This window comes from Somniosus microcephalus, chromosome 3 (genome assembly GCF_052327205.1).
Source record: "Somniosus microcephalus isolate GS21.2 chromosome 3, FLI_Smic_1.0, whole genome shotgun sequence".
NCBI lineage: Eukaryota > Metazoa > Chordata > Chondrichthyes > Squaliformes > Somniosidae > Somniosus > Somniosus microcephalus.
The window spans coordinates 312,683,568-312,711,136 of NC_140989.1; the positions used below are offsets into that span (position 1 = coordinate 312,683,568).

Consider the following 27,569-nt stretch of genomic DNA (forward strand, 5'->3'; position numbering starts at 1 on the left):
GATTGTTTATGCTACAATTTTCATTATCTACCCCAAATGCTTTAAAGATGACTACATACAGTAGGCAAAGTACTCCAGTATATGGAGAAAGGAGTGAAAAGCAAGAAGTTTTAATGGTTTAAAAAAAAAAGACATAACTTGGATGAGTATATCATCATAGTTTGGAAGTTTTAAGTTGTCCCTTTTTAAGATTACATCATATGACTTCACCTTGTACTTCCCTGTTGCCTCTATTTTGTGTTTGTCATTAGTTTGTGTTACAACTTCTCAAACAGCAGCAGTAAGTGTCCCACATCTGTTTGGGCGGACGGGCACAAACTTTGTTTCCTAACAAGCTCTTTTTTCTTTATGATGATCTTGCAAAGTCCTGACTTGAAAATTTGTGTAAACTGCAGGAAGAAATTTTACACTGACTGACCTGACCAGTGTATCTGCCTTTCGTGGATCACAACTTCACAGCCTTTGAGTTCTGCAAAAGATTACTGGGAAGGTCCAAAAAGAAGCAGCTTGAGAAACAAGACGAGCTAATATAAAGAGTGGCTGCAGCATAGACCTATGCAAAGTCCTCGATTACTGTTCCATTCAGTTGCTCCTTCCTGGGATGGGGAAAAGTCTGCTAAATGCATCAGGAGTATCAGATCCAACCCTCATCCTTGATGCCTTTGTAGGGTAAGCGCAAGTTTAAAGAAAAAATGGTTTCACCTCGAGGTTGAGATTGGTCCAGTACAGAATCCAGGGTAGTCGCGTTTGTCACTTTTGGGGGGCGGGGGCGGGGAAGGGGGAGGGAGAGAGAGAGAGAGAGAGGGTTGGGGCAATAGAACAAAATTCAAGGGACAACTTGAGTGCTCTGAATTGCTTTGCATCTTGCGCATTAGTGTGTTTGCTTCTCCTACTAATGACCTTGCACTGATGTACATGTTTTCTATTCCTGTTTTTGCATGCAATATGAGGACATGAAAGTGGTATGGTCCTGACCATCTCCTTCGTGCTCTGCTAGGACCTCCAATCTCCGAAGTAACTCAGTAGCACTGAGGATTCTGGGTGGAATGAGAGGGATGAAGCTTGATTTTACTTCAGGGTTGGAGGGAGTGGAAAATCCATCATACTAGTCTGGCATTTATTCCTAGCATACAATTCTTGATGGTAGTATGTGTTTGTGTTTATGTCCATGACCCCTCTTCCCATAACGACATGGCTGAGAGAGAACAGTGGAGTATGCAAGCACTTATCCACAGAGAATCTTATGTGCCTCATTGGCTCATACAGCATGATGTTAGCAGAGGCCTCGGAGCAAGTTGACTGCAGCTGGTACATGGTGTGGGGACAACAGGAAAGGATAGCAACATTGTATTGAAAGAAAAATTGTATACAAAGTTCTATATTAACAACTTTTTAATATATATAGCTCCTTTAATGTAGAAAAACTTCCCGCAGAAGGGCACAATCAAAAAAATGACGAGCCAAAGGAGAAAATATTGGGAGGGGTGGCCAAAAGCACGTGCAAAGAGGTGTGTTTTACTGAGTGTCTTAAAGCAGTGGTTCTCAAACTTTTTTGGTTGAAGGACACCTTTTCAAATGGATTAGTAATCACGGACCCCCCCCCCCCCCCTCTAAATTATAATGGCCCAGATATTCTGATCCCTATGGGTGGGTATGCGCTGTGTACCCACCCGTAGGGACATCGGAAATGCCGGTTTCAGGCATGTGCTGAAAAGCGGCATTTCCGATCTGTCAAGAATGGTCTTCACAGATCCTCTGGCTGCCCGGGAGAAGGGCCTCTGCGGGCGGATAGTTCCACTTTTTGGAGACCCCCCACCCACAGAAAACCCTTACAATTCTTACGCCTGCTTTTACCAGGATAAGAGTGGAAAAAAGTTTTTAAAAAATTAAAAATTTCACTAATTGATTTATCATTTTAAAATACTTTTTAAAAAAAAAAGTAAGTTTATTTTTATCCCTGTAAAAAAACTAATTTTTTTCAAAAAATTAAATTTTTGTTTAAAATACAAGTAATTTCAAGTCATTTTAAAAATGTGATTTAAAAAAAAAAAAAAAAAATGTATTTAAAATTTTACTATGTTTTTGGGGTGATCTCATTCATACACTTGACAGGAAGGCCTGTCAAATATATGAAGGGAGATTGCCTTCTTTGGCTCCCTATGGCCCACGAGATCTCAGGGACGCTGTGAACTACATGCGTCTCTGGGATACATGGGCCCTGCGCACTTGTAGTTTGGAGAGGCCCAAGATCGGAAGCGTGTGCGTCCCGGGAGTCCTCCAGTAAGGGCGTAGATTTTACCAGATCGCAGGCCTCCGCCCACTGGAGGCCTGCGATCGGAAAATACGGGCCAACACTATAAACTCCTTGCACATTTACATTTCTGAGTGTAAAGTTCATCAGTGTCCTGTTAAAGGGACTTGCATGAAATTTTGCCAGGGCTGTCCAATATAGTGAACATTGATTTGATTGGTGATATGTAAACTTTTATGTTCCCTCCCGAAAGGTAACCCTACAGGTTCAGCAACATGCCTGTTGAATACTTCATCGCATGATACCTCCCTGACATAGGAACAGGAATAGGCCATTCAGCCCCTCAAGCCTGTTCCACCATTCAATGAGATCACTGCTGATTTGTGATCTAACTCCATATACCCGCCTTTGTTAACAAAAATCTATCAATCTCGGATTTAAAATTTTAACAACTGATCTAGCATCAATTGCCATTTGCGGAAGAGAGTTCCAAACTTCTACCACCCTTTGTGTGTAGAAGCGTTTTCTAATTTCACTGCTGAAAGGTCTGGCTCTAATTTTTCGACTATGCCCCATAGTCCTAGCCTCCGCAACCAGCGGAAATAGTTTCTCTCTCTACCCTATCTGTTACCCTTAATATCTTAAACTTCGATCCGATCACACCTTAACTTTCTAAATTCTAGGGAATACAACCCTATTTTGTGTAATCTCTCCTCGTAATTTGACCCTTGCAGTCCGGGTATCATTCTGGTAAACCGACGCTGCACTCCCTCCAAGGCCAATATATCCTTCCTAAAGTGTGGTGCCCAGAACTGCTCTCCGTACTCCAGGTGCGGTCTAACCAGGGCTTTGTATAGCTGCAGCATAACTTCTACCGCTTTGTATTCTAGTCCTCCAGATATAAAGGCCAGCATTCCATTAGACATTTTAATAATCTGTGTATCTGGACTGTCACTCTTTTCCCCCCCTCCCCCCAAAAAAAAGTCTCTTTGGACCTCCACTGTTTTTAGCTTTTCACCACTTGGAAAGTACCCTGTTCCATCCTTTTTTAGTTCCAAAGTGGATGACCTCACATTTGCCTACATTGAAATCCATTTGCCACAGCTTTGCCCATTCACTCAATCTATTGATATCCCTTTGTACATAAGAACATAAGAAGTAGGAGCAGGAGTAGGTCATATGGCCCCTCGGGCCTGCTCCGCCATTCAATAGGATCATGGCTGATCCGAATCTAGACTCACGTCCACTTCCCTGCCCCCTCCCCGTAACCCCTAATTCCCTTGTCTGCTAGGAAACTGTCTATCTCTGTTTTAAATTTATTTAATGTTGCAGCTTCCACAGCGCTCTGGGGTAGCAAATTTCATAGATTTACTACCCTCTGAGTGAAGACGTTTCTCCTCATCTCAGTTTTGAAAGGGCAGCCCCTTATTCTAAGATTATGCCCCCTAGTTCTAGTCTCGCCCATCAGTGGAAACATCCTCACCGCATCCACCCGATCAAGACCCTCACAATCTTTTATGTTTCGATAAGATCGCGCCTCATTCTTCTGAACTCCAATGAGTAGAGTCCCAACCTACTCAACCTTTCCTCATACGTCAACCCCCTCATCTCTGGAATCAACCGAGTGAACCTTCTCTGAACCGCCCCGAGAGCAAGTATATCTTAAATATGGAAACCAAAACTGCACGCAGTATTCCAGGTTATGCTTTTATCTACACTGCCACCTATCTTTGTGTCATTGGCAAATTTGGATGTGTGACTTTCTGTGCCATAATCCAAGTCATTAATATATACTGTGAATAGTTGAGGCCCCAGCACAGATCCCTGCGGGACACCACTAGTCACATCCTGCCCATTATCCCTACTCTGTCTCCTGCCAGGTCAATAATTTGCCTTCAATTCCATGGGCATCTACCTTAGTTAACAGTCTCTTATGAGGGACTTTATCAAATGCCTTCTGGAAGTCCATATAAATAACATCCTGGAGTGGGATTAGGCTCAGTGGCACCGGTTGGGAACACTGGCACTGTTTCAAGTGTAACCACCCACCTACTCCCTGCATTGCTGCTGAGTGTTTCAAGGTCTTTTCCTCCCTCTCTCTTGTTTACCAGCCTGTCTGTGCTGCAATATTGCTGACACGTTGCCTGGTGTGTGGCATTTCTGCCATCGGGACACCGCCAGTAACTGGGACCGTGGCTTTAGTCTGGGTCCAGTCACAGGCTCCGCAGTTGTATTCAGTGAATGAAGCTCGGCTTGATCGTCATTCCAGGCCCTTGGACAAGGCTGATGTGGTGGCTCCTTTCTACCCTCCCCCTCCCCCAGCCCTGCAAATCTGTTCCTGGTGGCTCTTGGGGCCTCTCCTCTCTCTGGATTCTCGGTCAATCCGAGGCCCCACTAATCCGGTTACATATTTGTTTCCAGAGCTGCCTTGGCCCCAGTTGCCTGCCTGGCGATCGCTTATCAGTGTCTCGCTATGCAAGTGCACCAGGGTCCCAGGCCGGGCATTGAACTCCACGGTGCGCGAGCTTTCAGCTGCACTGCTCGAGTGGATGAAGGAAATCAAAATAACAGCACGCGACCTGCACCATCGCAGTAACTGGTCCCCTTTGCATGATTTTGCAGACCCCCTGGAAAGTCTCTACGGACCCCTAGGTGTCTGTGGACCCCAGTTTGAGAACCGCTGTCTTACAGAAGGAAAAGGTGGGGGGGTGGGGTCAAGAGGCAGAGAGGTTTAAGGAGGGACTTCCAGAGGTTAGGCCCGAGATGAAGGCAAGGCCACCAATGATGGTAGGGTGCAGGGAGGGAGGAATGCACAAGTGACCAAAGTCACAGGCAGAGCGTGTTCAGGCTGGAGGGTGTTGGAGGTGGGGACTGACGTGGCCATGAAGTGATCAAACACGATTGAGAAATTTACTTGAGACATTGGTTCCAGGCCCCCCCTACCCCCCCCAATGTAGGAAATTGAGGACATGAGTGAGTGGTGAGTGGGACTTTGTGTGAGATAGGACACTGGCAGCAACATTTTGGATGAGCTGAAATTTACAGAGGGTGGAAGATGAGTAGGTGACCAGGAGAACATTGGGATAGTAGAGTCTCGAGATGAGACATTGATGAGTATTTCGATGGCAGATGGACTGAGGTGGAAGTAGACAATCTTTGACTGAGTGGAAGTGGAGTTAGGGCCGTCTTCCAAATGTTTAGCTGGATGAAATTGTGGTTCATTTAACATTGGATGTTAGATCAGCGGTTTGGCAGTGCACGAGTAGAGAGAGGTGGTGTCATCAGCCTACATCTGGAAAGAGCCAAGGATAGATCCTTGGGGATTCCAGAGGTAACCAGGCAAGAAAAGAAGCCATTGCTAGTGATCTGTGGCTATGGTTGGATACGCAAGAGTGGAACTGAATGAGGGCAGTCCACCATGCTGGACAATGGAGGGAGAGGCGTTGCATCGGAGGAGGATCATGTGGTCGACCGTGTTGGATGCTGCAGAGAGGACTAGGAGGGAAACTGCACCACAGTCGCAGAATGCCGTTTGTGACTTTGGTTAGGGCTGTTTCAGTGCTGTGGCATTTTGCCTCACCTCCCCTCTGATTCTTTTGCCAATTAGCTTAAATCTGTGTCTTCTAGTTACTGAGCCACCTGCCAGTGGAAACAGTTTCTCTATTTATCAAAACCCCATATAATTTTGAACATCTATTAAATCTCCCCTTCTCCTTCTCTGCTCCAAGGAGAACAACTCCAATTTCTCCAAGTCTCTCATCCCTGGAATAATTCTGGTAAATCTCCTCTGCACCCTCTCCAAGGCTTTGACATCCTTCCAAAAGTGTGGTGCCCAGAATTGGACACTGTGCTCTAGCTGAGACCTAACCAGTGATTTATTAAGGTTTAACATAACTTCCTTGCTTTTGTATTTATGTCTCTATTTATAAAGCCAAGAATCCCATATGCTTTCTTCACAGCTTTATCAACTTGTCCTGCCACAATATGCATGTATGTGAACCCCAGATCGCTCTGTTCCTGTACCCCCCTTTCACTTTTACCATTTATATTGCCTCTTCTCATTCCTCTTATTAAAAAAAAATAAAAAAATAAAAAAAAAAAAAAAGCATCACTGCATTAGATTTCATCTGCCATGTATCTGCCCATTTCACCACTCTATGTCCTCCTGAAATTTGCTGCTATCCTCCTCACTGTTCACTATGGGGGAATTTTAATCCAAAAAAAGGGATGAGATGGGGTCAGGTGGGAAGTTGAAGTGTTAAAAATCTGAATCCCGACCAGAACCCACTTCCGGTTTTAACGGAGTTGAGCCGGGGGGCGGACAACCAACCCACTCCCAGAAGGCGGGTCGCCCATTTAAATATTGTAATGAGGCTGGCGTGCCTTAGATTTAACCACCATTTTAAATTTAACTGTCGCTGGTTGGGTTTTGCTGGCCTCGTGCAACCCGCCAGCTAATAGGTGAGGACTGCTGGATCCAGGGATTAAGTGCCTTTACACTTATTTCCTGTATCCAGCATCCTTGCCTAACCCCCACCCCCCACAATGCCCCTCGATGTCGTTTGCCTCCCCTCCCATGCTCCTCTGGCCCTCCGATCGTGCTCTGGACCACCCGCACCCCCCCGGCCCAATCAGCTCCTGGATCCCATGCAATCCCTTTCTCCCTCCTCTCTCTGACCTACTGCTGCAGGCCTACCCATCTGCAGCCAGCCAGCGCCTCCATCTGGCTGGCTGCAGGTGGGAAACAGGCTTCAAATGCATATCAGGCCCTGCTGTTTAATTCGGCAGTTCCTGTGAGAAACCGGGTCTCCTGACCGCTTGCGAGCCCCCACACTCAACCCGCCAAAGTATTAAATTTAGGCCTATATTTCCAAGTTTTCTGTTATCTGAAAACTTTTAAATTGTGTGACCCACCCCACCCCCCCAATACCCAAGTGCAGATCATTAATATATATCAAATAGAGCACTGGTCCTCATGCCTCCCCTGGAGGACACCACTGCACACTTCCCTCCAGTCTGAAAAACAGCCATTCACCACTGCGCTCTACTTTCTCTCTCAACCAATTCTCACCAGGTACTGCCTTTATTCAGGTAGTATATTGGGTAGATTTTTGTGGCCATATATGTCATTCACAAAGTTGTGGTGCTGCTCTATTGCATATTATGCTACAGAATTGTGGTACACTGCTTTCTAAATTACCATCCAATAAAAGAACTTGTCAAGAATAGAATCGCCCATAATACTGCTGCACAGTATGTCGTGCTTGCCTGTCACCCCCTCGTTGAATCTGTTTGTGGCCTCGCCCCATCCTATCTTTGCAATCACCTCCAGTCTTTTATCCACTCTAGCAGACATTTCGTTTTCCAGGTCCTCTTGCCTCTTTTATTTGCATCTGCTTTCCTTTTGCTGCAACATTGGTGAGAGTTTTCAGTCACCTTGGCCCTACTGTCTAGAGCTCCCTCCATAAACTCCTGCCTCTTTTTCTCTCCACCTTTGAAAAGCTTTCTCAAGCCATCTTTTAGACCAAGCTTTTTCATAACTCTCCCACTGTGGCTTCGTGTCTGTTTCTTTATCTGATTTATTTTATTTTTCTTCCGCTCTGTAAAGTGTCTTGAGGCTTTCTACATTAAAATACTATGGGCCAGAATTTACGGTGAGTATGATCTCCGAGTATGCCGCCATACTGCCTTTGAAATGGACCACAAATCCGGGACTTCCACATGCGCTAAATCCCGAACTTGCAATCTGTCAATTGCTCACCAACTGCCCAGCAATTACATACGAAAATTTTACAGCTGATTCAACAGGGGCAGGGCTTGTTTGCATCAGCATAAGGGGATACCTCAAAAGATCCAAAGCATCATTCAGCATGTTTTAACATTATTTAGCACACATAAAAGTGAAATTGGAACATTACAACAGATGGAAGCACCTGAGCTCCGCTTGAATAATTTGGCCGTGAGCTTCGTATAATTGCCAAGAGCTTTTTATTTGTTTTAATGTCTACACATTTAATTTCCATTATTAAAATCCCGATGTTGAAGCTTGGTGCTGTCATTTTGCCTTTTTTATTCGTTTATGGGATGTAGATGTCGCTGGCAAGGCCAGCATTTATTGCCCATCCCTAATTGCCTTTGAGAAGGTGGTGGTCAGCCGCCGCCTTGAACTGCTGCAATCAGTGTGGTGAAGGTGCTCCCAGTGTTAGGTAGGGAGTTCCAGAATTTTGACTCGGCGATATACTTCCAAGTCAGGATGGTGTGTGACTTGGAGGTGGTGGTGTTCCCATGCTCCTTCTGCCCTTGTCCTTCTGGGTGGAAGAGGTTGCGGGTTTTAGAGGTGCAGCCGAAGAAGCCATGGCGAGTTGCTGCAGCGCATTTTGTAGATGCTACACACTGCAGCCACGGTATGCCAGTGGTGGAGGGAGTGAATGTTTAAGGTGGTGGATTGGGTGCCATTCAAGCGGGCTACTTTGTCCTGGATGGTGTCGAGCTTCTTGAGTGTTGTTGGAGCTGTACTCATCCAGGCAAGTGGAGAGTATTCCATCTCACTCTTTACTTGTACCTTGTAGATGGTGGAAAGGCTTTGGGGAGTCAGGTGGTGAGACACTTGTTGCAGAATACCCAGCCTCTGACCTGTTCTTGTTGCCACAGTATTTATGTGGCTGGTCCAGTTAAGTTTCTGGTCAATGGTGACCCCCAGGATGTTGATGGTGGGGGATTCGGCGATGGTAATGCCGTTAAATGTCAAGGGGCGGTGGTTAGACTCTCGCTTGTTGGAGATAGTAATTGCCTGGCACTTCTGTGGCGCGAATGTTACCTGCCACTTATCAGCCCAAGCCTGAACGTCGTCCAGGTGTTGCATGCGGGCATGAACTGCTTCATTATCTGAGGAGTTGTGAATGGCACTGAACACTGTGCAGTCATCAGCCCCATGACCTTCCCTCCAACATCCCCATTTCTGACCTTATGTTGGAGGGAAGGTCATTGATGAAGCAGCTGAAGATGGTTGGGCCTAGGACACTGCCCTGAGGAACTCCTGCAGCGATGTCCTGGGGCTGTGATGATTGCCCTTCAATCACCACAATCATCTTCCTTGTGTGGGGCAATCTGAGTGCCACTGTTCAGTTCTCTGTATCTCGTGGTGGTGACGGACTGAATTTAACCAATACTAAATCCCAAATAAAGAACGAAATGTGAAACCTAACTACATATTTATATCTTATTTCCTGACAAAGCTTTTAAAGTCATTGTACGTTGCTGTTGTCATTGACCATGCCCGTTCTGTGAGTGGACTATGCAACATTCAGCCTGTAAGATGCCAGTCTGCACCCTCCTTTCTCATAAGCCTGATGCAATGGTTCCCACGTATCTCTCAACACTAAGAGGAAACTCGGCGCTGATTAGAGCACCAGGCCTACGTGATCCCATGTACGCTTCCGCACATGCTGCGCCCCTGGGATCCGTGGACGATACGCTGCCCTCTAGTACGCAACGTCAAACAGCAAGTTCGCCAAGGAGGGTCCCCATCAGGTAAGTGCGCATTCTATTCGGATGCCGGCAGCGTACTCTGTAGGTACACCACCGACTGCAAAATCCAGGCCTATGTAAATGCAAGTTGTTACATCAAAGCTCTTCTTTGGGAAGATATGAACACATTTTTGATTTTGCTTGAGGGTCAGGATCTCAGAACTTAAAAGTATGTTGTAAATGTTGCTATTTAGTTTCTCCCAGTAGAAAATAGATAAAATGTATAAAAAGGGAAAGCCTTATGATAGAATAACATGCTTTTGAGGGTCAGAGATCTGTAAAATTGCATTGTAGCCTATGCTGATTTTGAATGCTTGTGATAGGTGGAGAATGAATGCTGCTACTCTAATGTGCATATAGCTGGTGAGCTTCTAAATGGATTTTTTTTTAAAGTCATTTAGTATATTGCAAATTTTAAGTGTTTAATTCAATTATAAAGAACTAAATGATCCCAACTGTGAAGAGATTGACTGAAGTTTAGCAGACCCACTTGTTTGCTATTCTTGCCTGATATTCAAACTTAATTCCTTTTGGTGTATTTCATTAAGTTTACACTTAATAGTGAAGTTCTCTTTTTAGATGGCCTTAAGAATTATGCTTTGCCATCACAGGGAATGTGATGAGAATTGGGTAAACTCTGTCTTTGATGGCCAAAGCAAATAATGTCCGATCCATAACCCTAGAAGTGTTGGATTTTGGGTTTTCCTTGGCATTCTGAGGTGCCATCTGCTTAAGAAACTTTACAAATTGGGTAGAAGATCTTCTGGAATCCTAAGAAAGGTATAGTTGGGATCTGAAAGATATCCCTAGCTTTCTTAACTCTAGCAGAGTCAAAGTGGCATAAACGGAGCCTTTGATTGCTATGATTAACCTTGCTGAACTTTGGCTGTGGATTAGAATCCAAGCATGTGTATACAGTACTTCTGTTAAAATAACACCAGTATGGTTAGACTTAACAAATTGGGGAAGACTTTCTTTTGATCCCTTGGTCTCTATATGGTTCAGGTTGTTAGTGGTGTTAGAATTGTGTAAGTTACCTTATGGCCCAATAGTCAGACAGAATAGACAATATTATAAAAATAACAGAAAATGCTAGAAAAACTCAGGTCAGGCAGCATCCGTGGAGAGAGAAACAGAGTTAACGTTTCAGGCTACCTGAATTGCTGAGTGTTTCCAGCATTTTCTATTGTTTCAGATTTCCAGCATCCACAGTATTTTGCTATTGTAGACAATATTCTAGCTGGTACAGTTGCTTGTCCAGAATTTAGCTTCTATAGAGTTGGATTGGCTTTTGGTCTTGAGCAACAAACTGCTTCCAAAATTCTGTTACTTGATTCCATGGATGGTCTGCATTCTATCATTCTGGCAGTTCAGATTTCTTTATAGTTTCCCTCCAATTCAGCACTGGAAGGTGCAAACCTTTTGATTCCTTAGGTTTGCAAACCTTGATTCATATGCTGAATTTTAAGATTCAGTGCCACTTAAAGAATGACCTTCTATCACAGTTGGAGGGTCAGATCGTTCATCTGGACTCAGCAAATGTCTCACGGTTTAGTTATAGAAAAGGGACTGGCTACTAGCTTAGAGCTTCCAACCTTACATTATGAAAACTCTGCTAGTAAACTGAACTACCTAGATCCTTATATTTGGGACATCCTCTCTCCTGCTGCCCTGCCCCATCCTGGGCTACTTCCAACATTTGCTCTTGGTTAGAAACCTTGTTCTATTTGTTTCTTGAAAAGCTACAATAGCATAGTATGTATGCAAAGCACCATTTCATTTGGAAGGTACATTGTGTGGCATCACATTTTTAATGAAGGGTGCAGAGAAATCTAGTCCTATTAGTTTCCTTCTGGAATTTATTTGCATTTTATACTTCTCTAACCTTTGTAGTATCTCTTTCGCTCTTCCCTACCCCCTAATCCCTGCCACTAGCAAATTGTACTGCTGCAATTTGAAATTCCTTGTGCGTTTTTTAATTTAAAAAAAGCAATTTTGGTGGTGTGCATTTGTCAGAGAGTTGGTGAATTCCAGGAAAATGTGATTTGCCTACTATACTTCATTTTGCATTAATTTTGAGCTGTTCACTTATTTTAATTTGCTACAGTACTTTAATTTTCTGAATTTCACTTTCAACAAAAAAATCACAGTTCCATGATTTATCTACTTCTGGAAAAGGAGCATAGTTTCATTTATATAGATCTTAAAAGTACTTTATTTATTACATTGATCAGATTTTGGCGACTTTGCAAATCTGGATAGTTGTCATGCAGAACATATGCACTGGTGTCTGTTAAGCAGATATTGGCTAAATGGTTAGCAATGCAACATATGTTCAGTTACTAATCTGGAAATCTTCAAACAATTAAAGGGCATTTCATTTGATTTGGCATTGTATTTTGACTAATCTGAAGTTACTTAGCAGGTGAGAGTCTTTATTTTGGCAAATCTACTGAAATGTTGCTATTTCAGTGTGACCAAGGTGGCTAGGCTTCTGCCTACCACTAAGGTACAATTCTGTGATTATTTGGCTCACTCTTGTAAAGTCTGTCATTCCTCACGCTGAACTTCATTATTTTCACTCACCCAAAAGACTTTGGTGTATATAGTTGTCAACCCTTAAATGAAATATTAAGCCAAAGTGCCATTTGTTGGTTCAGGTGGATGCAGATCCCTAGTCCTATTCATAGAATAGCAGCAAGTTGTTGGCATTTATAGCTTAGCTGTACATGGCCGCCTTTGATCTCAGAGGCCTTCGACACTGTCAACCATGAGGGATTATGGAGTGTCCTCCTCAAATTCAGATGCCCTCAAAAGTTTGTCACTATCCTCCGCCTGCTTCACGACAACATGCAAGCAGTGATCCTGACCAACGGCTCCACCACAGACCCGATTCACATACGAACCGGGGTCAAGCAAGGCTGTGTCATCGCACCAACGCTCTTCTCAATCTTCCTTGCTGCAATGCTCCATCTCACCCTCCGTAAGCTCCCCACTGGAGTGGAGCTAATCTACAGAACAAACTGGAAACTGTTCAACCTCCGTCGCCTCCAGGTCCAAGGTCGTCCCATCCTCTGTCGTCAAATTACAGTATGCAGACGATGCTTGCGTCTGCGCTCACTCGGAGGTCGAACTCCAAACCATCGTAAACACCTTCACCGAAGCATACGAGAGCATGGGCCTCATACTAAACATCCGTAAGACAAAGGTCCTCTACCAACCTGCCCCCGCCACACAGTGCTGCCCCCTGATTATCAAAATCCACGACAAGGCCTTGGACAACGTGGACCACTTTCCATACCTCTGGAGCCTACTGTCAACAAGGGCAGACGTCGACGGCGAAGTCCAACACCACCTTCAGTGTGCCAGTGCAGCCTTCGGTTGCCTGAGGAAGAGTGTGTTTGAAGACCAGGACCTCATACCTGGCACTAAGCATGGTCTACAGGGCAGCAGTGATACCTGCCCTGCTGTATGCCTCAGAGACATGGACTATGTACAAGCAGGCACCTCAAAGCACTGGAGAGGTACCACCAACGCTGCCTCTGCAAGATCCTGCAAATCCATTGGCAGGATAGGCGCACCAAAGTCGGTGTTCTTGCTCAGGCCAACATCCCCAGCATCGAAGCTCTGACCACACTCAATCAGCTCCGATGGACGGGTCACATTGTCCGCATGCCCGATACGAGACTCCCAAAACGAGCGCTCTACTCGGAGCTCCGGCATGGCAAGAGAGCCCCAGGTGGGCAGAGGAAATGCTTCAAGGACACCCTCAAAGCCTCCTTGAAAAAGTGTAACATCCCCACCGGCACCTGGGAATCCCTGGCCCAAGACCGCACAAAGTGGAGGAGAAGCATCCGGGAAGGTGCCGAACACCTCGAGTCTCTTCGGGAGCAAGCGCAAGGAGTGCACGTCAACCCAAGCACCCGCCCCTTCAACCACCGTCTGCCCCACCTGTGACAGAGACTGTAGGTCCCGCATTGGACTAATCAGTCACATGCAAGCTCATTTTTAATGTGGAAGCAAGTCATCCTCGGTTCCGAGGGACTGCCGAAGAGAAGTTACCATTTATATTTATAAAAAAAAAAAAAAAAAAATACAGGAAACTCTTTGGTATACGGGACCGAGATGGTGCCGGTTGATTAAAAATTCCGGATGACTGAGAGGGTTATCTACCGAGGCTATTTTTAACAAACAAAAATAAAAAAAATCAAGACGTGCAGTATACAGTAATTGGGTACTCCCCTACAGAATGTTGTTTTAAATGGATGGTGGAAGATGCTTGATTAAAGAGTTACAGATTACTTTCAACTGGCAATACTGTACTTAATTACGCAACTGTAAAACAAAACTTACAGTAAACGACTATACAGTACTGTAGTTGACTACTTATTCCAAGTCCTTTTGCTTGGACCAACTTTTGGGAATTCCATAATGCAAGATGGAGGAGATAATTCACGATAAAGATGGAGAGACACACACACAAAAATGGTGAATCGGAAGAGACTACTGGCAGCGCGGGAGAGTCCGACTCCTGTTATTGAGGTGTTCGAACTTCCGACAGCGCCAAGAAGCCAAGTAGTGGCAGTTTGGAGAACTACCCCCACTGACTAACTTGGCCACCGCGGGAGACTCGGACGCGGCAATATTTCCGGTTATTGAGGTGTTGTTTTCGGAGTATGAATTTTGCCGGTTAATAGAGAATTCTGGATATTTAGGTGCTGTTTAAACGAGAGTTTCCTGTAATTAGTTATTCTCAAGGGTGTTTGTACAATATTGTAGCCATGTTTATCTACATAAGTTATTTGTGTGTGTATAAATATACAGTATAGAGACATAGTATTGTATATGTATATTTAAGAAATTGCTACATTAAAACAAGATGTGTGCCTTTATACAGCAAATTGTATGTTAGCTGTACCGGTGGCACAGTTTTGGTGTCAATACTGCCTTTAAAGGGACCGTGTCTATTGGACTGTGCACATTGGCAAGCTAGATTTAGTCCTGTAATACGTGGAGATGTTTTTATTCAAAAGATGGAAATAAAGTAGCCCTCACTAGTTGACGCACTATTGCGATAACTGGTTCATTCAGTTACCAAAGGATATTGTAGTATTGAAAATGTTTGGGGAAGGGGGAAAGAGAACAGTGAAAACTAAAATCAAACAACCGTCTCTTTTATTAAATTAGCTATTAACTTTAGAACTGTTTCTCCTGAGCTACTAAAATGATACAATGTAACATTGCTTTCTTTGCTCATTTTTGCCCATCAAAGTGCAGTACACCATGCTGGAAGTTTTATTATTTAAATTTGTCTTTTTTCCCCTCTGGTTACCTGAATGGCAGTCCTATAATTTTTTTCTAAATTCAGTGCAAGAAAGTAAACTCATTTCAAATGTAAGTCACATGCTTTGGTTAATAACTGAGCCTTTTTAATTTTATTCTGTTTTAGAATGTGGCTACATCATCGACTGGTAGTACAGCTCCGATCGGCAGTCCCGTTGGAAGTGCAATTAATTTAGTCCCAGAAGATGGGCTCCCACCTATTCTCATCTCCACAGGTGTCAAAGGAGGTAAGTGTGGTTATACATTTGATTCTTGCTTCTGCAGTCTGATGGAGCAAATTAACAATTGGAATCTACAATCCAATAAACTTCACTTGAGTTGTGAATACAAATAGTGTGATGTAAACAAATATCTACTTATCATGTGACTTAGTGTTAAAGTTTGTTTTTGCATCAGTGTACTGTTCACTCACCGACCTTGCATGTTATTGCCATAGTTTTATGATTTATATGCAAACTATCTTGGGTGTCCTAAAGTTAAACCTGTTGCATAGATACCATCTGTCATGGTTTTTATATTTAATAGACTCCGCTTATCTCTCGCTGCAATTCAAGTGCTTCCTAGATAGCTGTATTTGCACAGTAAAACACTCCAAAGGATAAGCTGCATTAGGATTCCCCTCATGTTTGAGAATCTGCAAGCTGCTAAGAAATCCACACAGGAAGAATTTTTGTTTGCTCAATATGGAGTTCATACTGTCTCCCACCTAGCGAGTAGGGACATGCCTCATTTAGCAAAGTTTAGAGAGCTTAGGATTGGGTTGACGAGCGCCAAGGCTTGGAGACAGCCAAGTGTGTAGGGGGTACTGATGGAGTGTAGCCAGTTAAACCAGTGCAGCCAATTGCAAAATTGTTCTGTACCATTGACTTGGTTCTGAGCTTTCTTTGCTAAAGTTTCAGTTTAAAACCATTTCAGTCCCATAGGTACCACCTCCTTTTCTCCCTGTTCCTCCTCCACATCTGATTCATGTATTGTTTCAGGGGAGTGATGAGGGAGAGGAGAAATGAAAGGCTGTAAGTTTCTGAACTCTGAAAACTGAAGATTGTTTCACCTACTTAAGTTACCAATTAATTGTGTGAGACACTAACATTTGTGAAAGTATTGATGAGATGCTTTTTTTAAAAAAAAAAAAAAAGGAAATTTATTTTTTGTGCTAGATTATGCAGTAGAGGAACAACCCTCACAGATCTCTCTAATGCTGCAGTTGGAAGAAGGAAGCCCTGACCCTCTTGTTTTTGTTTTAAATGCCAACTTGCTTGTTATGGTCAAACTTGTCAACTGTAAGTAATGTATTTTCATTTCTCTAGTATGACTAAACCCTCAGATTGCTTTACAACTTGTGTCTTTTAGAAATCAATTTTACAATTAAATAATATCTAAAATCAAAAAATCTCAATCTAAAGCTATAACCTCATTAAATGAAATGGGACCAGATTAAGTTCTGAATCCTAGGGTGCAAAATGTGTTTTGTTGTCTTTTTGTGTACTTTAGAACCTTCAGTACCACAAAGTTGGAAATCCATGTTCCCATTACTTTGTATCTATCTTCAGTTAGTAAAACAAACAGATCTGTGTTTTGATTTTGAACTTAGCTGCCAATCAGGCAACACTGCTAAAAGCTGCAAGCCCACAACATTCAAACAGGACAAGCCAACACAAGAAATTTGTGCAAATGGGGCGGAGTTGCATGGACTTCAAGAGTTGATTGCCAGGGCTTGGCACTCCATGTGGTCCATGAGCTACCATTGGATACATTTGCCATGTGTAGTGTTGCACCTGATGACCATAAAGTAAAGACTTACTTCATTCTTTTGGTGGAGATTAAAAGCCAGCATGAGACAGCAGATTTTCATTGTTGTATTTGTTCCCCCTTCTAGCCATAGATTTTTATTTTTCCTACTGTAAGTTTCTGGTTTCAATTATGAAAATCTCACCCAATGTTTATGAACATGTGTTACTGACAGAAAACTGGTCAGAAGTTAGGCAGATTTTGAAGTCGTCCAAATATCAAAATGGACCCTCTTTTTCTGCATCTGTCTTTGTTGCTCTGAACTGGAGCAATTTTGTACACATGGGTTCATGTGCTTTATAAAATACCATGAAAAAAACAGGTGTGCAAATGCATGGATAGATTTCTCAAAGTATTGGTTTCCAAATAAAGCATAACAAATGATTGAAGGAGGAACAGTGTGCACCCTTATGTTTTCCAACCACTGTCCACTTCAGTTGAGGATAAAATTGGACTGGTCTGAAATACAGGATAACTAGCGAATGCAAGAATGATTGGGAGTTTGGTATTATGATTTGGCTAACAGTGATCGTAATAAGCATTGGGGTAACCTTAATGTTGTTGGAAAAATAATACACCCCTGTATAGTCCTGATCCCTTTGTCACTTGACCCCTGGGTTTAACTTTTTTCATAGCACAAATTATACAGTTTACTACTTTGTACTTAGGTTACCTTTAATAGTCCTAAATTGAAGAAATTATTACTGAGTGAATTGCAGAGCGTCACATTTTTGAAAATTAGAAAATGCACTTGTAATCATTTGCTGCTGTTTATATCGAGGCGAATGTGTCTGATAACCATAGCTTTCACAATCATAAATGGAACGTTTAATGCAATGTGTTTTCTCAGATGTAAACAGGAAGTGTTGGTCCTTCACCACAAAGGGAATGCATGCTGTGGGGCAGGCAGAGATAGTCATTCTCTTGCAGTGTTTACCTGATGAGAAATGCATCCCGAAGGACATCTTCAATCACTACATACAGCTTTATCAGGATGCTCTGGCAGGTATAATCAAATGACCTAGACACGCTCCTACTAATGGGCTCATTGTAATGAACTGAATTATGTGCCAGGATATGTACCTTAGCATATCTGAGAACATGTTTTCTCCACTAGAGAGCATTCATGCAGAGCAGTAATGTAGTACATAATTTAGTTCAACTTCTTTTTGATAGAAGTCCTTTTGTTAAATTATGCTGAGTACATATAACTTAGTATTGAACATCTCCACTCACTTTTTGTATTTACAAAGATTGTGCACAGATGCAACTTCAGCTGCCTCTTGCTACATAATTTCAGTTTACAACTTAACATTGTTTTTCTGTTTGTAGGTAATGTGGTGGGAGACTTGGGTCATTCTTTCTTTACCCAGAGTTTTCTTGGCAGTAGGGAACATGGTGGATTCCTGTATGTTACAGCTACTTTTCAGTCCCTGCAAGACCTGGTGCTTCCCAACCCACCTTACTTGTTTGGCATTCTAATTCAGAAATGGGAAACTCCTTGGGCTAAGGTTTTCCCCATTCGTCTTATGCTACGTCTTGGAGCAGAATATAGATGTAAGTAACTGAGCATACATGTATTGGCCAATTCGGGTAAGAATGAAGCGGCATCTTCTGATGAGTACTTTCTTTCTTTTGCAGTTTATCCATGTCCATTGTTCAGTGTGCGTTTTCGTAAACCTCTGTTCGGAGAGACTGGACATACAATCATGAACCTACTTGCGGTAAGTCGTTAACGGTCCTATTCTAGAACAAGGCCCTTGGCTTCCTTCCCTTGAAAAATATGATGTCACAGTCATTATGTACAAAACTATAGGAATAATTTGCTAGGATAATAAATCATTACCATGATGGGTTTGGTCATTTGAATGTTGCAAAAATGAGTAGGTTATAGACCTCCAGTTATATGTGGTCAATGGTTAAACCCTCTTTATCCTCTGTGCTTCCAGCACCTGTTTAGTCAAACAGGAAATATCTTCCAATTTTCTGTTAGTTTATAAGATTCCATAAGCAAACTCACTATGGTAACTGAAATAAAACCAGAAAATGCTTGAAATACTCAGCAGGTCAGGCAGCATCTGTGAAGAGAGAAACAGACGTTTCAGGTCGATGACCTTTCGTCAGAACTGGAAAAAAGCAGGAAATGGAACAGATTTTTAAGGAAGTGTAGTGGCTGGGAAATGGGGGAGGGGATGAAAGAACAAAAGGGAAGGTCTGTGATAGGCTGGAAGGCAGGAGAGATTGAGAGACATTAAAAGATATTCAAGGCAAAAGGAGATGGTAATGGGACAGGTTAAGAAACAAAGGATGGCTCTAGATGAAGTGTAAATTGCGCTGGCAGAATGGAAGACAGCTGCCCTGTGGGGGAGAAGAACAGAACAAAAGTGTGGATAAAATATTTTTTATAGTCACTTTAATTCACTGCTCCACTCCCACTCAAAACTCACCGTCCTCGGCCTCTTGCATTGTTCCACGGAAGCTCAGCGTAAGCTCGAGGAACAGCACCTCATCTTTCGATTAGGCATTTTACAGCCTTCTGGACTCAACATAGAATTCAACAATTTCAGATCATATATATATGCAAGAGGCTGAGGACGGTGAGTTTTGAGTGGGAGTGGAGCAGTGAATTTAAGTGACAGGCGACCGGAAGCTCGGGGTCTCCCTTACGGACTGAACGGAGGTGCTCAACATAGAATTCAGCAATTTCAGATATATATATATTTTATCCACACTTTTGTTCTGTTCTTCTCCCCCACAGGGCAGCTGTCTTGCATTCTGCCAGCGCAATTTACACTTCACCTAGAGCCATCCTTTGTTTCTTAACCTGTCCCATTACCATATAGAAACATAGAAGGCAGGAGTAGGCCATTCAGCTCCTCAAGCCTGCTTCACCATTTAATGAGATCATGGCTGATCATCCAAATTCAGTACCCTGTCCCTGCTTTCTCCCCATATCCCTTGATCCCTTTAGCCTTAAGAAATATATCCAACTCCTTCTTGAATATATTTAATGAATTGGCCTCAACTGCCTTTTGTGGTAGAGAATTCCACAGGTTCACCACTCTCTGGGTGAAGAAATTCCTCCTCTGTCCTAAATGGCTTACCCCTTATCTTTAGACTGTGACCCCTGGTTCTGGACTCGCCCGCCATCGGGAACATCCTTCCTGCATCTAGTCTGTGTAGTCCTGTTAGAATTTTATAAGTTTCAATGAGATCACCTCTCATTCTTCTAAACTCCAGCGAGCACAAGCCCAATTGACCCAATCTCTCCTCATACGTCATTCCTGCCATCCCAGGTATCAGTCTGGTGAATCTTCGCTGCACTCCCTCCATGGCAAGAACATCTTTCCTCAGATAAGGCGACCAAAACTGCACACAATACTCAAGGTGTGGTCTCAAAAGGCCCTCTACAACTGCAGCAAGACATCCTTGCTCCTGTACTCGAATCCTCTTGCTATGAAGGCCAACATCCCATTAGCCTTCTCAACCGCCTGCTGCACCTGCATGCTTACCTTCAGCAACTGGTGCACAAGGACACCCAGGTCTCGTTGCACTTCTCCTCCTCCCAATCTATTGCCGTTCAGATAATCTGCCTTCCTGTTTTTGGCACCAAAGTGGATAACCTCGCTTTTATCCACATTATATTGCATCTGCCATGCTTCTGCCCAATCACCCAACCTGTCCAAATCATCCTGGAGTTTCTCGGCATCCTCCTCACTGCACACACGCCCACCCAGCTTTGTGTTGTCTGCAAACTTAGAGATATTACCTCTAGTTCCCTTGTCTAGATCATTAATCTATATTGTGAATAGCTGGGGTCCTAGCACCGATCCCTGCGGTACCCCACTAGTCACTGCCTGCCACTCGGAAAAAGACCCGTTTATTCCAACCCTTTGCTTCATGTCTGCCAACCAGTTCTCTATCCAAGTCAGTACCTTACCCCCAATCCCATGTGCTTTAACTTTACACGCTAATCTCTTATGCGGACCCTTATCGAAAGCCTTCTGAAAGTCCAAATACACCACATCCACTGGTTCTCCCTTATCTATTCTACCAGTTACATCCTCAAAAAATTCCAGTAGATTAGTCCAGCACAATTTACCTTTTTGTAATTCCATGTTGACTGACTTTGTCCAATCCTGTCACTGTTTTCCAAGTGCTCATTTATAATGAACTCTAGCATTTTCCCCCACTACCGATGTTAGGCTTACCGGTCTATAATTCCCTGTTTTCTCTCTACCACCTCTTTTGAATAGTGGGGTTACATTAGCTGCCCTCCAATCCATGGGAACTGTTCCAGAGTCTATAGAATGTTGGAAGATGACCAGCAATGCATCTACTATTTCTAGGGCCACTTCCTTAAGTACCCTAGGATGTAGATTATCAGGCCCTGGGGATTTATTGGCCTTCAAACCCGTCAAATTCCCTAACACCTTTTCCCTACAAATACTGATTTCATTCAGTTCCTCCCTCTCATTAGACCCTATGTTCCCCGACATCTCTGGGAGGTTATTTGTGCCCTCCTTTGTGAAAACAGAACCAAAGTATGTATTTAATTGGTCTGCCATTTCTTTGTTTCTCATTATAAATTCCCCAGATTCTGACTGCAAGGGACCTACGCTTAACTTCACCAATCTTTTTCTCTTCCCATATCTATAAAAGCTTTTACAGTCAGTTTTTATGTTCCCTGCAAGCTTACTCTCATACTCGATTTTCCCCCTCTTAATTAATCCCTTTGTCCTCCTTTGCTGAATCCTAAACTGCTCCCAATCCTCAGGTTTGCTGCTTTTTCTGGCCAATTTCTAGGTCCTCTCCTTGGATCCTATGCTATCCCTAATTTCCCTTAGCCACAGTTGTCACCTTTTTTGTTTTATTTTTATGCCAAACAGGGATGAACAAATTCTGTAGTTCATCCATGCGATCTTTAAATGTTTGCCATTGCCTATCCACCGTCAACCCTTTAAGTAACGTGCTCTAATCCATCCTAGCCAACTCGCGCTTCATACCATCGTAGTTTCCTTTATTTAAATTCAGGACCCTAGTCTCTGAGTCAAATACTTCACTCTCCATCTTAATGAAGAATTCTATCATATTATGATCGCTCCGACCCAAGGGGCCTCGCACAACAAGATTGCTAATTAATCCTTTCTCATTACATAATACCCAGTCTAAGATGGCCTGATCTCTAGTTGGTTCCTCGACATATTGGTCCAGGAAACCATCCCGTATACACTCCAGGAATTCCTCCTCCACAGTATTGTTACTAATTTGGTTAGCCCAATCTATATGTAGATTAAAGTTACCTATGATAACTGCTGTGCCCTTATTGCACACATCTCTAATTTCCTGTTTAATGCCATCCCCAACCTCAGCATTACTGTTTGGGGGTCTGTATACAACTCCCACTAATGTTTTCTGCCCCTTTTGTATTTCTCAGCTCTACCCATACAGATTCCACATCATCAGAGCTAATATCCTTCCTTACTGTTGTGTTAATCTCCTCTTTAACTAGCAATGCTACCCCACCTCCTTTTCCTTTTTTGCCTGTCTTTCCTGAATATTGAATATCCCTGGATGTTGAATTCCCAGCCTTGGTCACTCTGTAATCCCAATTATATCATATCCGTTTACATCTATTTGCGCAACTAATTCATCCACCTTATTACGAATGCTCCTCGCATTAAGACACAAAGCCTTCAGGCTTGTTCTTTTAACACTCTTAGACCTTAGAATTATTATTTGCTGTGGCCATGTTTGACTTAAATCCTTGATTTCTCTGACTGCCACTTTTGCTTTTCTCCTTCCTGTCTTTTGCTTCTATCCTTGTTTCCTCTGTCTCCCTGCACAGGTTCCCAACCCCCGCCATTTTAGTTTAAACCCTCCCCAACAGCACTAGCAAACACTCCCCCTCGGACATCGGTCCTGGTCCTGCCCAGGTGCAAACCGTCCAGTTTGTACTGGCCCCACCTTCCCCAGAACTGGTTCCAATGTCCCAGGAATTTGAATCCCTCCCCCTTGCACCATTCCTCTAGCCACGTATTCATCTGAAATATTCTTCTATTTCTACTCTGACTAGCACGTGGCATTGGTAGCAATCCTGAGATTACTACCTTTTTGAGGTCCTATTTTTTCATTTACCTCCTAACTCCCTATATTCAGCTTTTAGGACCTCATCCCGGTTTTTACCTATATCATTGGTACCTATATGCACCACAACAACTGGCTGTTCACCCTCCCCATCCCCTTTTGCCTTGAATATCTCAATGTCTCTTAATCTCTCCTGCCTTCCAGCCGTAATCTCTCCTGCCTTCCAGCCTATCACAGGCCTTCCCTTTTGTTCTTTCACAGCCACTATATATGCTTAAAAATCTGTTCCATTTCCTGTTTTTTTTTCTAGTTCTGACGAAAGGTCATCGACCTGAAAGGTTAACTCTGTTTCTCTCTTCACGGATGCTGCCTGATCTGAGTATTTCCAGCATTTTCTGTTTTTATTTCAGATTTCCAGTATCTGCAGTATTTTCTTTTTGTATCACTATGGTAACTCTTGTCCACCTGATGTCATTTGCTGCTACATAGCGCTCAATGTCAGTTGCTGATAACAGGAATGGGTTCACATCAGGGCACTTCTTGAGAGTGATTTAAAGTTCACCAGATGGCTTGTATATAACCAGTCATTGAAAACACTGTAGTTGTTGATTGTGTTGGACAGGGTAAGTGGTGAGATTGTATATTTGGAAGGATATGGTACAGTGGTCATAAAGTAGAGCAGGTGGCATAAGAATTGATGAGGATTATAGAAAAGCATTTGTCACACCAGAGTTCCATGACCTACACATTTAAATGCTAGTGGGCCGCTATTCTCTAACAAATACTGATGAATTTATTTTATGAAGTAAATTTATTTGAGTTAAATTCTTCCAGAGGAAAATGTAACCTAATTACCGGTGGTTATAGATGTCCAATGGCGGTTTAGGTTGGCTATTTGCATTGTACTTCTGAAAGCCAGTTGTGTTGACATTGAATTTCATATTAATACGGGCGTCTTCTCAAAGATTGTGACGTGTGCTCTTCAGAACTATTTTTGGGTTTTTCCTGTTCATTTCACTGGATACTATTGCAGCATTTATTGATAGCTTGGCAGTAGTTTTATTATCTGGATTTTCTTTTGGAAGTACATAAGTGTTAACAATTGCAAATGAATTAATTGTTCTGAAATATAGGCCTAGAAATTCAGTTGGTTGCGCCAGCCGTTAGCGCCTTAAGAGAAGTGAATTTCGGGCGCTATGCGTGTAGCGTCCGGGCGCAGCGCGATCTGCGCCTCGCCCCAAATTAAGTAGACTTTTAGCGCCGGCGCAAAGTCTTAGCGCGCGCTCACCTGTGCGCGCAGAAAATGACGTCATACCCTTGTGCAACGCCCTTTGCGTGCCCCGATCCAGAACTTCAGTGGGACCGCCTATATTGTGCGGCCGGCGGCCCGAACGCTTGTTTGGTGGAACGCAACAGAGCCGACGCGGGCCCCGGGGAGCGCAAATTAAAGGGCACTTACCCTGCACTATAAAGGGCAGCCATTTTGCAGCAAACACTCTTGTGCAACGGATTTCTGGAGAGAGACCAAGGAAGAGAGCTTTCTGGTTTGGGCCAACACTAGCTCAGGTATTTCTGGCTTCAGGCCAGAGTGTTGCAAGTGGCCTCTTGGATATTTGACTGTTTGGCAGCATATTATGGGGGCTGCATGGGGTGCCAACGCTGAGTTTCAGCGCCATGTCCGTAGGGCTCGCAGACGTGGTGTGAGAGGGACAGCCCTGGCTAGACGCAGAGGGGGCAACAGGCGTCGGCAACATAGGCCTTACCCAGTCAGGGCATACCGCCAGCAGCGCTCCTACCTCAACATGAGTGGCGCGCGATGTGTAAAAAGGCTGAGATTCCGAAAGGAGGTGGTTGCAGAGATCTGCCAGCTGCTTCGCAGAGATCTGCGTCCAAAGCTCAGGAGCAGGACGTTTCTGTCGGTGGAAGCGAAGGTGACGGTGGCGTTGAACTTCTATACCACCGGCTCCTTCCAATCCGCTGCTGGGGACATTGCTAACATATCCCAGTTCGCCGTGCATTGCTGCGTCCGCCAGGTGACCGATGCCCTTTTCAGAAGGAGACGCCAATTCATCTCCTTCCCCATGGCCCTGGAGAGGCAGCATCAGCGTGCACTGGGATTTGCAAGATTCGCGGCCTTCCCCTTGGTGCAGGGCGCCATTGACTGTACGCATGTGGCTTTGCGGGCACCTGTGGAGCATGCCGAGGATTATCGCAACCGGAAGGGCTACCATTCCCTCAATGTGCAGCTGGTGTGTGACCACAAGCAGCGCATCCTAGCTGTCAATGCCCGCTTTCCAGGCAGCAGCCACGATGCCTTTATCCTGCGGCAGACAACTGTGCGTGACATGTTCGAGGCACAGCCTCCCCCAAGAGGATGGCTTCTCGGGGACAAAGGCTATCCTTTGTGTACCTGGCTCATGACCCCGCTCCGCGCGCCCAGGACCCCTGCTGAAGAGGCATACAACGAGAGTCATCAAGCGAGCAGGAACATAATCGAGCAAACAATTGGCGTCCTCAAGCAGCGGTTCCGCTGCCTGGATCGCTCCGGCGGATCTCTGCAGTATTCGCCGGACCGAGTCTCCCAATTCGTCGTAGTTTGCTGCATGCTGCACAACCTGGCTCTCCGCAGGACTCGGGCACTGCCACCTCACGTTGGACCACCACCTCGGGAGGAGGAGCATGAGGAGGAGGAGGAGGAGTACCATCCCAGGAGGGAGCGAGAAGGTCCAAGGGCCGTCCGTCGGCGGCTTATTGAACATCACTTCTAAACCCCCTGTCAGGGAATGCCTTGTGGCCATGAAGGAACATGAACGCAGCCGCTCCGCAAGCCCTCAGCCGGCGAAGGCAACAAACACAACAACAAACATGGACACTCTCTGAATAAAGAGAAATCTTTATTTTAGACCAATGAAACCCCTTCCCACATGAAACCCAGAAACATTCAACGGCCCCAAAAAACAGTACATCAAATGACTCACTCCCACAACCTGGGGAGGAATAACTGAACATTTGGACAAAAATGGCCTTCATCCTCTGCCTTAACCCAAAAAACATCCCCAGAAACAAAACAAAACCATCCCCAAAAGAAACATAGCCATCGCCATATAAAATAACACTTGGCCACACCGTCTACTTATTGGGCCGCGAGGGCGAGACCTTGTCGAGCCTTTTGGGGCCCCTGCCCGGCCTGCTGCTCCTCCGCAAGCTCTGCCCAGTGGCTGCTGCGAGGCTGGGGGAAGGCTCCTGAGGGTCAGATGTCCTTCCGGCAGATGCCCTTGGGGGGGGCGGCCTAGACGGGGTTTGGCCCTCGAGGGGCCGGCTGGTGATTGGCGCAGCTGTGCCTGGCCAACATCATTCGCAGCCACTTGCCGTTGAGGCTCCACTGGGGGAGTGGCAGTGACGGCTGGAGGAATGTGTGCAAGCTGGCGGATGGGAGGCGCTGGCTGGTGATGTGGCACGCTGGCACTCGCCCGGGCCCGCACTGCAGCATGCGCACCAATCTGCCGAAGGGCAGCCCGCTGTGCTGCTGCAGCGCGGCGGGTGTCCAGGCGATGCCTGGCTGACGCAGCGCGTGTGGCAGCAGTGAGTGCCCCTGTTGCCCTGGTTTGCGACCGCAACAGAGCAGCCACTGTCTGGACGGCATCACTGATCAGCCGGCCACTCGCGGCATGTGAGGCCCCGAACTCGCGCACACTGCTAGCCAGGGACTCGATCGCCTCCGGCATCCGTGCCACTACCCCCATCAGCTCGGTGTGCCGGCGATCCGAATCCTGGGCCATTTGATCGAGGTGGCGCGCCTCCTCTGAGTTGAACGTGCCCGGACTGGAGTCCGGACTCGCCCGCTAGGGAGCAGGGGGCCGAGCTGCCCGACCCTTGCCACGTTGCCGGCGGCGACTGGGCCCAGCAACTGCACTCCCCTCCGACCCTTCCCCCCCCCTCTGGGGGGAAGGCCGCGGACCAACCGCAGCCCTCCTGGGTTGCTGGACGCCACTGGTCCCAGCAGCTCTACTCCCCTCCGACACTTCCTCCAGGGAAGACGTGTCCACTACTTCGGCATCTGCAGCCGGACCTGAGTGCTGCCCTGATGGTCCGCCTTCCTCCTCCTCCTTTTCGGAGGGGCTGTCACTGGCAGCTTCAGGGAGCTCCTCATCACCAGCTGAAAGCAGGAAGGCACAAGAGTAGCTTTAGAGTGAGGAGAGGGCGTCAGCAAGGGAGGCATGACTGGTGGCATTCAGCGCATTGGTCGGACAGTGGCAAAGGAGGTAGATCGGATGCGCAAGTGCGACGAGAGAGGTCCAAAAGGTGATGTCCTTACCATTGTGGCCCAGAAGAGGGTCGGCATCTCCACAGGCGACGGGCCCAATCACCCGGGCTCCCATGAGGCGACTCACGCGCTCCTCCAGGGGAGTGAGCTCCTGGATCTGGGGGCGGTCTCCTCCTGGTGCCTTCGGTTGTTTGCAAGTTTTGCCTGCAAGAGAAAGGACGGCCTGTAAGTACGGTGTGTAGCCCTGATGTGGTGTGCACTGCCTCCCATGGTGGAATAGCTTGACCAGTGTGTAGCCCTGATGTGGTG

At 45.1% G+C, this 27,569-nt stretch overlaps 1 protein-coding gene across 4 annotated transcripts in view; it reads left to right on the forward strand.

Annotated features, from left to right (window-relative positions):
• zfyve9a (zinc finger, FYVE domain containing 9a) overlaps positions 1-27,569 on the forward strand; it is a 150,163-nt gene that overhangs the window by 110,625 nt on the left and 11,969 nt on the right. For all 4 annotated transcript variants that reach the window (XM_085982953.1, XM_085982951.1, XM_085982954.1 and 1 more), the window contains 5 exons: positions 15,228-15,348; positions 16,279-16,401; positions 17,760-17,915; positions 18,242-18,466; positions 18,551-18,633. In XM_085982953.1, coding sequence (XP_085839079.1) covers positions 15,228-15,348; positions 16,279-16,401; positions 17,760-17,915; positions 18,242-18,466; positions 18,551-18,633 — 708 coding nt within the window. The remainder of the gene's footprint in view (positions 1-15,227; positions 15,349-16,278; positions 16,402-17,759; positions 17,916-18,241; positions 18,467-18,550; positions 18,634-27,569) is intronic.